This window comes from Lonchura striata, chromosome 1A (assembly GCF_050655825.1).
Source record: "Lonchura striata isolate lonStrDom1 chromosome 1A, ASM5065582v1, whole genome shotgun sequence".
Taxonomy (NCBI): domain Eukaryota; kingdom Metazoa; phylum Chordata; class Aves; order Passeriformes; family Estrildidae; genus Lonchura; species Lonchura striata.
In genome coordinates this window covers 53,947,796-53,960,560 of record NC_140741.1, presented here as the reverse complement: position 1 = coordinate 53,960,560, position 12,765 = coordinate 53,947,796, and the positions used below count along the sequence as shown (strand labels likewise).

The 12,765-nt window shown below is 33.9% G+C and overlaps 1 protein-coding gene across 10 annotated transcripts in view; it reads right to left on the bottom strand.

The window, feature by feature from the left end:
- The window catches only part of LRRIQ1 (leucine rich repeats and IQ motif containing 1), a 103,551-nt gene that overhangs the window by 41,712 nt on the left and 49,074 nt on the right, over positions 1-12,765 (bottom strand). For 8 of the 10 annotated variants that reach the window (XR_014952297.1, XR_014952296.1, XM_031507743.3 and 5 more), the window contains exons 19-22: positions 9,416-9,505; positions 8,594-8,718; positions 7,894-7,989; positions 7,472-7,557 (exon numbers count right to left, since the gene is read on the bottom strand). Coding sequence is in view for 8 of the 10 variants with exons in the window: in XM_031507743.3 (XP_031363603.3) it covers positions 7,472-7,557; positions 7,894-7,989; positions 8,594-8,718; positions 9,416-9,505 (397 nt within the window). In the remaining 2 variants the exon portion in view is untranslated. The remainder of the gene's footprint in view (positions 1-7,471; positions 7,558-7,893; positions 7,990-8,593; positions 8,719-9,415; positions 9,506-12,765) is intronic. The other 2 variants (XM_085570165.1, XM_085570166.1) reach the window with 1 other exon arrangement.

Below are 12,765 nucleotides of genomic sequence, written 5' to 3'. Positions count from 1 at the left end.
GTTAAAGTATACTTGGTCAGCCCACACTGCAGCAGCATGTGGTTGACAGAATGTTCTTAATGGTACTAACCCTTCACAAAGCAGCAAACTTGACTAATGAAGAAATGGTGGCATGTGAGGAGGGACTAAATTAGGTCATGTCTTCACAAGGCAGAATCAGTGATACCTTACAATTTGCTATCTCAATTTGGCTAAAGAGCCTCTCTCATTTAGTTGTAGGATGTTTAAAGCTTTCAGATTACCCAGAGGATGTCATATTTAGAGTAATTTTAACTCACTTTTACTAGCTAAATTCAATGAAACCATCTAAGAAACAAAATAAATAACAATTAGCTCCATTAGTTTCAAAGGTGGATTATTAGAATGATTCTGATAATCAGGTAATTTTATTCACAAACTGTATTGCCAGGTTTGTAGATTCTTTCACTCTGTATAAATGGATAAAGTAGCCATCCAACTAAAAAAAAAAATTGTATCAGACTAGTGTTCATCAGGGTAGCAAAATTTTGGGATAGTGAATCACAGTAAGACTTGTGATTAAAATACCTTGAAATTGTATTACAATATACTTTAAATGTTCTCTTTGAAATTTTAGATAATAGAAGTTATAAAAAATATTTTAAGCATGAATTATTATTGTCTGTTCTATAATTATAAGATACATGGCCATACAAGTCCTGCACATGAATGAAAATGTAAAAATACTATTTTTCTAATTGCAATTTCTCCAACATCTAGCATACAGTGTTGACAAAAAAGACTTCTTCCAGCTTTATACTAGTTACAAAAATGAGTGTCTTTCTTCAATTAACAATCAAAGACGAAGTGACAAAATCAAATAAAACCCCTTAAGACCAAATGCAGTCAAAAATTTCCAAAGTAATTTTGATTAATTTAAAATAATTCCTGAAATAATATATTTTTTTCCTATATATGTCTATTGGCATTGCTCCAAAATGTTTTAAAAATATAATCTTCTCTTATCCAACCTCCCATCCAATTCTATGAAAACACCAAGCCCAAAGTTAAACTATACTAAAGATTTTTGGTGAAGTCACTCAGAGTTATTAGTCCCAAGTTAGATTTCTCAAATGTTTATTTTTGCACAAGAATAGCACCAGCAAAGTCTTCTGTGAACTGGGAAGAAGGGCAAATAATGGAAACTGTTCTAAGAGATTTCCATCAGAAGATTCATCTTTGAATCTTTGCAAAATAACTTAAAGAATCCACATGGATTTAACCCAGTGCCAGACTACTTGAATTTGTACCTACCTGGATCACCTCAACCACTGCCTACAGCTCTTCTGTTATTAAAAATGAGTCCTTTTCTTTATTTAGTCCCAAATGTAAGCAATATTACATAGATTACTTCATAATACTAGTGGCTTTTCAGTCTCTGAGTGAGCTAGGATAATGAACTGCATGTATGCTTTGATGATGAGCAATCAAATGTTTTAGATTTCACACAGAGAACTGTGAAAGAGTCCAATAGTTCAAAATCATAGAAATATCTTCCTGGATTCAGGCATACTCATTTAAATGTGGTTTATCAGATGATGATCTGTGCTCTCAATCTAGAAACCAGGGAGGTAATTTAATGTACATTCCTTGGCTGCCTCAAAATATAGAAGTTAAGTTGGACAAACACAAGATATCTTATGGAAATAATATGGAAGGATTAGTTACTGCCTGATCTGGCACCATGTTCCTAAACTTCTTGTTAATATCTGAAACGGAAAAATTAAAATATTTACCATGCATTTTTGTTGTGCAATACCTGTAATTAGGAAAACATAAATATAATGCAACAACTTTAAAGAGATGATAAGTCAAAGTTGTACACAGCAACAGATTCTTATCTACAATGTAAATTCACTTGGAAGAAAGACCAGATTTTGTTTCATAAATGGTATAGCAAATAGAACTCCAGCTCATCCATGGCTGGAGTTACTAGAAGTCACTTCTATCCAGAATTGACAATCACAACAAAAGAAGCTTTTTTTCTGTTACTAAGAAAACATCAATGGTCATTCATGTAATGTGTAATAAGGAATAATAATATGGCACGAATTTTCATTCTGACTTGTTAAGATGGATTATCTGTTTTGGAGTTGTGTATTTGAGGAAGGTGGGTTGAGTTTTTTACTGTTTTTTCTTTCATTTTTTAACTAGAATTGATTTGCTGTCTAAAATTCTAAACTTCAACTAAAAATATTTGCTGACCTCTATGAAATATCTTTATCACTGTATCTTGGTTCTAGTGATCAAGGTCCACTTCAGCTGCTTTTTACCTTTTCTATCTTTTTTTTCCTACCTATGTGGCATCAAGAATTACCATAGAATCATAGAACCATTAAGGTTGGAAAAGACCTTCAAGATCATTAAGTATGTTTGACTAAACACCACCATGCCAACTAAAGCACACCACTAAGTGCCATATCCAGTCATTTCCTTCCAGGGATGGTGACTCTGCCACTCCCTGGGCAGCCTGTTCCAATGCTTAATTAAACTTTCAGGGAAAAAAACAATCTTCCTGAATCTTCTCTGGCACTGCTTGAGGCCATTTCCTACTGTTCTGATGCTGGTTGCCTGGGAGAAGAGACCAGCCCCCACCTGGCTACAGCCTCCTTTCAAGCAGTTATGCCTGAGCATAACTGAGCAATTAAGTCTCCCCTAAGGTTCCTCCCTTCCAGGCTAAACAACCCCAGCTCCCTCAGCCACTCCTCATAGGACTTGTGCTCCAGACCCTTCCCCAGCCTTGTTGCCCTTCTCTGGGCATTCCCCAGCACCTCAATATCTCGCAGTGAATGGCCCAGAACTGGACACAGGACTCAAGGTGGGTCCTCACCAGTGCCAAGTACAAGGACACAATCCCTGCCCAGGTCCTGCTGGTCACATTATTGCTGATCCAGGCCAGGATGCCATTGGCCTTCTTGGCCACCTGGGCACATGCTGGCTCATGTTCAGCTGCTGTCAACCAGCATCCCCAGGTCCTTTTCCTTTGGGTTGCTCTACAGTCACTGTCTCCTAAACCTGTAGTGCTGCCTGGAGTTCTCGTGATCCAGCGGCAAGACCCAGCACTTCCTCTTGTAGAACCTCATGCAATTGGCCTTGGTCCATCAATTCACCATGTCCAGCTTCCTCTGCAGAGCCTTTCTGCCCTCCAGCAGATCAACTTAGTGTCATCTGCAAATTTACTGAGGCTGCCTTTGATTCTGCTCCCCTGTCCCTACCCATGATCATCAATTAAGATATTGAAGAGGTCCAGCCCCAGTACTGAGGGAATTCCCCTAGCGACCAGTTGCCAACTGGATGGAGCACCATTCGCTACCACTCTGTGCGCCTGGCCATCCAGCCAGTTTTTAATCCAGCAAAAAGTGCACCTGTTCAAGCTAGCTTCTCCAGGAGAATGCTTCACTGAAATCCAGGTAGACAACATCCACAACCTTTTCCTCATCCAGCAGAGAGTCACCTGGTCATAAAATAAGATCAGGCTGGCTGAAGCAGGAGCTGCTTTTTCTAAACCCATGCTGGCTGGACCTGATCCACTGATAAGAGAACTTTTTTTTTGGAGAGGAAAACGTTAAGCAAAAAGTAATGCACCAGTGTAGGAGAGACAAGCTTTCAGCTGTCTTAAAAGAAAAAGAGGTTAACTGAGATGCTAATATAAAATCCACAGGATGAGGGAAATTCCAAGTTAAGCAAGTAATTTGGTACTGTTGTGCCAATACATCTTTAGGAAGCTAATATTGTTATGAGTCACATCCACTTAAGCACCATGAGGTGCAATACTGTCTGCTGTATTTAGATTTTGAATTAGAATTTCTGTAGAATATTATGCACCCAGGTTAACAGGAATATTTCTGATATTATGCCAGTTTTACTTGGCTTCAAATTTCTGGTTTCTTGCCCATACTTTTTATATTATCTTAATGCATAGTAAAAATAGTTGAAACAGACACAGCATACATTTCATATCAGTAAAATGCAGGCCTTTAACTACATACGGAAGCATACATAACAGCAGTGGATTAGGGCATACAGGCCTTAAGGTCATTAGTTGGTGGGACTGGTCTTCTGCAATATAAGCCTTGCCTGAATCACTCCCTATCAAAGGCTATGCTACTTTAAGCTCTCTCTCCCTTGAAATACAATACAAATTCAGTGCACTTGCTAGTATTTTCCATACCTTTTTCTTTACTGAGAAGATATGTGGCCAGACATATGAGCTAAGACACTTCTCAGTTACTTCTACATATCTAGAGTTTAACTTTGTACTTCAGCAATTCAGTCTAGCTTTTGCATCTAGGCAATGGAGAACTATAAGTGCTTTTACAGTGGGATACAAGTAGCCTGTTTTTGAATTATATTTTAAGAGAAAATTTCTTTTCATAAAACAATGCAGATGACTAACTCAGATGTGGACTTCTATAATTATCAAATGTATACCATCACTGTTGCACTAGTAGAAGACAAATGTTTTATCTGGAAAATAAAAGGGAATAAATTTCCACACCTATACTGAGGATCAAAGATGTTCAGGGCTATCCAGTCCAGGTTTCCAACCCAGCAGATGTCTTGAAAATATTAAAAAGCAACTGTATAACTCTCTGAATGCAAGCTGGTTTAACACTTTGCATTTGTGAATCTCAGCTCTAACTAAGGTAAAGGACTTTGACAGCATATGGAACCAGAAAACATACTCTGACGGCTAGTTTGTTCCAAGGGGATCCATCAATACCTTATCATTACCTGCAAGTAATGAGATCTTTACAAAAAATATAAAAGATGTTTGGGATCATATTGCAATCTCAACATAAAAGCTACAGGTTTAATGTGAAGAGCTTATAATTTATTTGTATCTTGAATCTTTAGAGTTCTTGCTTTGCATTCTCTCAAAGGTTGAAGTTTTACTTCCAAGTCAGATGTGTAAGTAGGTATAACATTGAAAATTTCTTATTTATACCTCATAATTCCCACTTCTAAGTGGCTGCTGGTTGCTTACATTCTAGTGGGTATGAATGCTTATCACACACAAAATTATTTTCTTGTAGATATCATCCTTCAGCTACTTTCAATTAGAAAGCTAAAAAGGAAACAGTTGCAATTATAACACTGAAGACCTGGAAATCCAAAAGAAAGAATAGAAACAGTTTGCTAAAACTAAATTCTACAACTTTCCATATGCATATCACTAAGTACAAGATAAATTAACCTCATTTCAGTGGAGATGAAGGCAATAGGATGGCAACTTTTATGGGAGCATTGAAAGACAGTGCTAACATCTACTTATCCAAATGAATTTGAATCTGCTTTTGAATATTAGAAAGAATAAAATCTCTCTTGCAATTGCTGCTTCAGTAGGGTTAAACTCAAAGCAATAGCCTCAGAGTGTGAAGTCTCACTCCCCAGTTACACTGAAATTGCTAAAAGTAATCTAGCATGAGCTGTACCACACAGAGAACTAGGAAAGGTTACTCGCAGCCTAATGGGTCTGATTACAGTTTCCTGATCTGGAGCTGGCTAGCCTCAGGATAAGGTGTGTCCACTCTAATTTAAATGCTGAAAAGTCCTTCTCTCCTACCAGACCCTCAAAAAGACCCTGATTTACTCTCATCTCTTTTAGAGGATATACCTGATGGAAAACAAAATTATATATGTGGAGATTCTTTTCACATGGAGAATATTTGATCAGGATAATTTTTGGTTTTTGGTATGAGATCAGAGCTTTAAGATCAATTAAATATAAAAATACTTGTTTTGATTTATAATTTCCATTATCAATTTCCATTAATAATTTCCTTACAGACCAAGGAAGGACTGACTGTCAGTGTGCTGTATGAGAAAGAATAGTTAGTTTGATAATCTTTTCACTGAAAAGGGATGAAGTGAAATATTTTCAGTCACATTTTTTTGGTACTGGAAACTATGCTTTCTCTTCATCTGAAAAAACCCTTGTGATTTCAATGACTGACAGAGAAACCCATACAGGCAAATTATATACACAGGTTATTTTTGTGCTTGATGTAACAGTCAGAAAGACAAAAAAAATCTATATGAGGTAGTGTAAAGAGGAGAAAATTTGAAACTATAAAAACATTGTGCAAAAGGTTTTTCAATTTTTTCAAAAACTAGCAATGTACTTTGAGAATATTCCAAGCACTACATTAAAAAGCTCAACACCTATACATCATATTGAATAATCTGAACAAAGTGAACATAAACATACCCAAGAAATCCATTAGAACTACAACAAAAACAGGACAGCAAATTTGATATGCTCAATCAGACATCTAGGACTGAATTAATTACTAATATAAGACAGACAGCAAATGGAGAAAAGAAGATATAAACTAATAAGTTTTATTCTTTTAAAAATTATAGAGGCCAAAAATTGGAATATATATTTAAAAACTCAGCTGCACACCAGATACTTATTACTTTATTTTTTTATATGCAGTAACATGGTAGGGCACTATGGAAAGCTATGCAGATTTTAAAATATTAACTTTAACTTCTTATCCATATACTATCATTTCCACAAAGCATGATTTGCTGATTACATGTCTTTTTGTTGCTTACCCCTTTTATTATTTTTTAACTATAAATAATTTTTATCATATTTAGTCTTAGTCATAGTTATGGCATTTAACACAGAAAAAAATTTACAGAAAAAATCTTTGCTTAGATATTTGTGTAGATTGGGTTTTTTCCCTTTGAAGAGCAAAACATCTTTGAATATGTTCAACACTTAATACAGAAGAGTTTTGCAAAGTTATACAGAAGAGTGTAGCTTGTGATACAAAATATAAGTAAATAAGGGTGCACTTTCTAAAGACCATTTAATATTGGGTCCTATTGTCAACTAGGGTCTTACATGTTTAAATGTTTCTTGTACTATCATTATTTTACTAATACATTTATTAATATATTCCAGCAACCTTTCTATTAGCATATCATGTTAACAACTTCTAAGGAAGGTTCATTGACATTAGAAGTATCTGAGAAGAACAAGAACACAACTGGATGAGAAATTGGATAAGCTTTATCTATTTGCACAGTAAATATGTAATTTTAAAAATGGAATGATGTACTTTCAAATATTTCACACTGTTGTTTTCATAAATAGTTCTTGCGTAAGTCAAAATTTTTAACCTAAGATTTTCTCAAGAAGAAAATACAAGAAACACAAAATGCAGAAATACAAATTCCACATCTAGAAAAAGAGATACATGAACAGGAGGAAATAAAATTTCTGCTTTTCATAGCTGTCAAATGTTCAACTTCAAAATCCAGTAGAATGGTTTTTAAAATTGAAATATGTTGATTTAAACTGAGTTGTTTTTACTGAATCACACTCCACCTTTATTCAAATTAATGTTTAATGTTGTACAAAGTTTTTAAAGAGAAATACTATTTTAAGAAAGGAAAAATTACATCGATATAAGCATTATTTTAACTGTTGACTTACCTAAACTTTTATTACTGTACTTTTTAGGTTTCATTTTATGGGCCCTCTTCAGCACTAGCTGTGCAGTAGAAATATCCTTAAAACCCCTAAGGGAAGAAAATGACTCACTAAATATTTCACATGTATTATGTTACACCAGCTGCATATTATTGTATAATACATTTTTCAAAAACAATACTGGTGTGTAGTACTGATCCTTAGTGTGAATCTTTCTGAGTTACAGAGATAGCTGCAATTCTTAACATTACATTATTGCAACCTATTAAGATAGTTTCCCAGACACTTACAAAAATAATTACAATAATTTTTACTTTGGTAGAAAACAGAGGTTCTTCAAAAGTGGAACTTTAAAAAAGTAAGCAACAGCCAACTATACTATACCTATTTTTAGAATTCACTGTGTAAATAAAAGCTGAACATACCATTCTTCTGCTATTTTCTCTTCTTTTTCAGACATAAATAAAAACTCCTTTTTTTCTTTCCAGTTAGAAAGCTGTAACATTGTTTCCTTCCCTGGCCTGGAAACAAAGTGTAAGAGCAATACTGAAAGGTAAGTAAATAAGAAAAGGTCTGGGGTTACCCTATTTTGCAGCCTTTGTTACTCTGCAACTTGTTTGTGCCTTTTAAAGGCACTTTTGAAGAAATGATAAAAAAAAGAAAATCTATTTTAATACTCCATGAAGGTTTTATCTTGGAGAGTAATAAAAGTCTGCCATCAATTTGAAATGTTTACATTTCAATTACTTGAGGAATATTTCAGTCCTTTCACAGAATGCAGCTGTTAAACAAATCCCTTTTAATCTTTATCTAGTCTTAAAAATCTCTATTTCAACATCTATTTCATAACAGATATGAAAAAATAGAAGTTTTATGATTTATAGTCAAACCTAGATAAATAAAACTACACATATATATTCTTATATTCCTAATTACAGTTGTGAATGAAAAATAACAACTGAATTTAATATATTTGGTTTTAGAAAGTAAATACATTTTAACCCCAGTAATATCACATTAACCAGAAGTAGTAAAAGCATCTGAAAATAGGTTCTTCTTATCCTTTTTATTTTTCTCAAATTCAAATGACTTAAATTCAGTTTAAAATAATATAATTTAACTTACCTGCTATGAAAATCGATTTTTCCTGCTGAGTATGAATGTGGTCTGTTAGCACACTGCCAAACTTCTTGTGGTGCTAATGGCAAACTATTTAAATGTCCACTGGAATCTGAAGGCCTAGAAAACTTCTAAGAGAAGGAAAAGGAATGCAACTGATTATCCCCATAAGTTTGAGTTTAAAATGTGCACCAGGGTTTGCAGAGTTTATCACTATAACTGAAAGGATTCTTAATGGTGATATGCCCATTACAGACATTACTTTCAACTAACTGAATAGGACAAAAAGTTGACTTTAGTTACACTTCACATCCCCAAATATAATAAATTGTACATTTATAAGACTCTTTTCTCTTAAATGTAGGAAACAAAACATTAGTAATACTATGCTTGTAATAAGAATACAAAACCCTGCAAAAACAAAAAGCCAAAACTTCAAGGTTTATCTAGCAGACATTACAGTTCAATGACCTTTAGCTGTTCTGAAAACATTCAGCTGTTGTCATATAATGCAGATCTTAGTATTTTTAAAGTAGTTTGTCAACTAGCAATTTTTAATCCATTGCCAAATGTGCAGATGAAGCACATCATCTTTTTTTTCTGCTACTGTGAAGTAAAGTGTTGAAATAAATCCAAAATAAAGAAAAAATAAGCAAATGAAAGAAAATCTAAAAGAAAAATTGCATCTGGACATCAGGAGGAAGTCTGAGACTTCTAAAAGTAATTGTGTTTTTAAGTCACTAAATTGTCATATTAATCACCTCAGAATAGCATTTCTTTAAAGAATGAATAAAGACTGAAGACTAAGTTGTTTCTGTGACATGTTACCTTTGGCCAGTGCAGCTGGTTTGAGAGCAGGAGTGTTTTTGAAGGGAAACGGGTGGAATCTAGAGTTAGCCATTCCTTCTCTAATGCAGCCTGCATGAATGAGCAAAGTCAAATAGTGCACTGATAAAATCAGTTTAGTTTTGATAACTCTTGCAAAGCCTCTTTTAAATTCTCTTATATACTTTGTGCATCTTTTCAAGTTGTATATCAGAACTGCCACCCAGAGCAATCAGACTCAAAGCACATTTGGAGATGCAGTACTGTACTGTTTTATTTTAAACAAATCAGATCAACAGTATTTGTGGGTTGTGGAGGTTCTTTTTGGGTTTTGGTTTTGCGTAAGATGCAACCCCTCTTTCTCAAATTCCTGTAATTTTATGCCAACATTGTTAGTAAACTCAAGTTATTATAAATGACTGCCAAACTTTGAAAAAATAGAGACATAAGTTACTTAAAAGCATAAGGAATATGAAGAGCTCTGTGTGATGTTTTTGACTGAGTATTTTATGTCCAGGTGTAGGTGCCTGATTCTGTCAAACTTATAGAACTTGTTGAACTGAATTAGTGAGCAATTTTCATTGAAATTTGGGGTTAAAAATAAATTCTATATAATGCTGTATGATTCAATTACACAGTTTTATTTCTGATGTAATGGATTAAATGGGAAACTAAAATAATAGTTGGAATAAAGAAGGGTGACAGAATTAGTTGCTAATTGGGGTCCTTAGCACTTTAACATAGAATTCAGTTTTCTTTCATAAAAACAAACTCTAGACTTTGTTTGAAACCCAACCTGTATATTAGTTGTTTTTCTTATAAGTCCTTGAGGCTTTTTACCACATCTTTTCAATGTATTCTGATAAGTGAAAGAATTAAATCACACCCATACAGTAAGTAAATACCACTGAAGAATTTGGCTTGACTTACAGGGCTCAGCCATTCAGGTTCTTCTTACTTCAACAGCAAAGAGCCTGGGGTTCATTCTTTTGAAAATGTCTACTAACAAAACTGGACTATCTTCCTCCCATTCATAAAATACTTCAGATTGTACTAATTTCTGGCCCTGAGAAATGATCCTAAGTTTGGACACCTTACTGTGTAGTTTGTGGAAACAGGACTTTGTATAGCTTTAGACTGGTGAACAAGATCTTCCAAGGCCTTTGGAAGATCTCATATTCCAGGTATTTTGAAAAGTTAGTTCAGGTACTGGTCACAGGATTTGGTGGGTCTAAGATCAATCTTTCTGCTTCCATTCTGATCAAGCTTTGAAAAATAATGTCTGATTTTATTTTCACATCTTAAAAGGGATGAACTCTTACATCTGATTGATGCCCTGCTTCTGGAATTTCCTGTTATTTGCTTACAGTATGTTTTGGGATTAATTCCTTTATTTAATAAATCTGGAAAAATTCTATGCCCTCATTATTAACAAATAACCACTCTTCCCCTCCTCAATATTTCAATTAATGATAAATATATAACATTATCGATTTTAACATGCCTCCTCTCTTGGCTAGTTGTATGTGTAAAGAAATCTATGTAAATAAACTGCAGAGGCATACAAAAAACAAAATGTATCACACTCCTTAGCTTTTACAGTTATCTACAACCCACTAATTTATCTCTCTTCAGTGGTGGGATAACTCCTTTGCTGATAACCGCTAAATGGCTGATTCACACAATTTTCATTTTAAAAAAATCCATTCCAGAGAGCAGACTGTAGTAAATCAAATCCCAAAAGTGATCAATTAAATATGTGACACTGGTACTATTTGAACATAGAAGACTGACAAGTTCATATCTCAGCAGAGACAAAGCTAGAACAATTCATGTTTTACAATTGACTGAGTGCTATGGGCAGAATGGTCAAAAGGAAAAGCTATGAAAAAGGTATGACACCTGACTGAAAACTTCCAGAGAAAACAGATATTATTCCTCCTTGTGCTCTTTCAATTTACTTCTCAATTGCACTATGCAAACCATATTTTTAAGTTCTCAGAGGAGAATTTTTCACCTATTTTTGAAGACTGTGCACACAATCCAGTCAACAGTGCTGGTATATATAGGTATATGACAATAGCAAAATTTGGAAATTATCCTTACTCCTCTGTTTGCAAAAGAATCAACAGGTGGGAGAGAAGTAGATTTCCACTTGTACAATTTAAAGTCAATCAACTTAATCCACGTGTACAGTGATGTGTCCATTATTTACCTCAGTACTTAAAGGTCTTCCAGTAGCAGTGAATATTATTCAAGCTCTAATATAAAATCTGAGGCCAAGCCTCCATGCTGGCTAGTTGAATTTTTACCTCTCTGATGAAATAGTTTGTAAAATAAAAACAAACAAACAACCAAAAAAAACCACCCCAAAACAAACAACCCCCCCAAACTAACAAACAAAAAACTAAAGCAAAACAAAACTCCTCTTGAGAAATAACATTCCAAAGATGTAGCAAATTTTTGGGAACAAGAATCACTTAGCAATACATTGATTGAATCCTTTTGTTTTATAGTTGTACCATAACTCAATTATACTCTTAATATTTATGTTTAAACTTTTCTTACTAATATTTTCCTAGTCCAGTGTTTGCCATTTATTAACTTAGTACTAGTAATAGTTTTATTTCTTTTGTAGTCTATAAAAGGTAATTCAGTGTCCTGTGTGTTCAAAAGAATTATCAGTAAAAAGACAAAAGTATGAATCAAATATATAATATGCACAAACAAAAGAAGACACCTTATTTACCATTTAAGTACATCTTTTACTCCTTTGAATGCACAGCATATCATAAAAATATACCACAATGATATTTGTTTTGTCCACAGAAATAAACACTATTGATCTTCAAACACACCCTCTCACTATCTTTTGCTTGGACATTTTCACAGGACTAAGCTGAACAAACTTCTGCCCACACCTTCCCTATAAACAGTCGTAATGAAAAGTTTATTACAGATTTACCAACACCCAAGGCTTAAAATTAGATCTGTTTCTACTGACATTGTTCACTAAGATAAAAGAAAAACAATCTGAGATTAATTACAGAGCAAATAAAATGACAGTTTTTGATGCTATGGTCTATGCAAACAGTTATAGATGTGCTATACTTGTATTTATTTCTAAAGCCAAATTAAGTAATTTGCTAAATAATGTAGCTTTACTCAAGTGTGTAAATCACACATAGTTTATTTAACACATATTAGTATCTGAAGACATCTTTTATATTTTTGTATCCTCCATACTTTATTTCCAGTATTGGTTTCAAAAAGTCTGTATTAATTACTTTAAGTTTCAAGTTTCACAAACATACAAAACGTACATAGACTTTTCTATTTTTTGTTTCACCTTT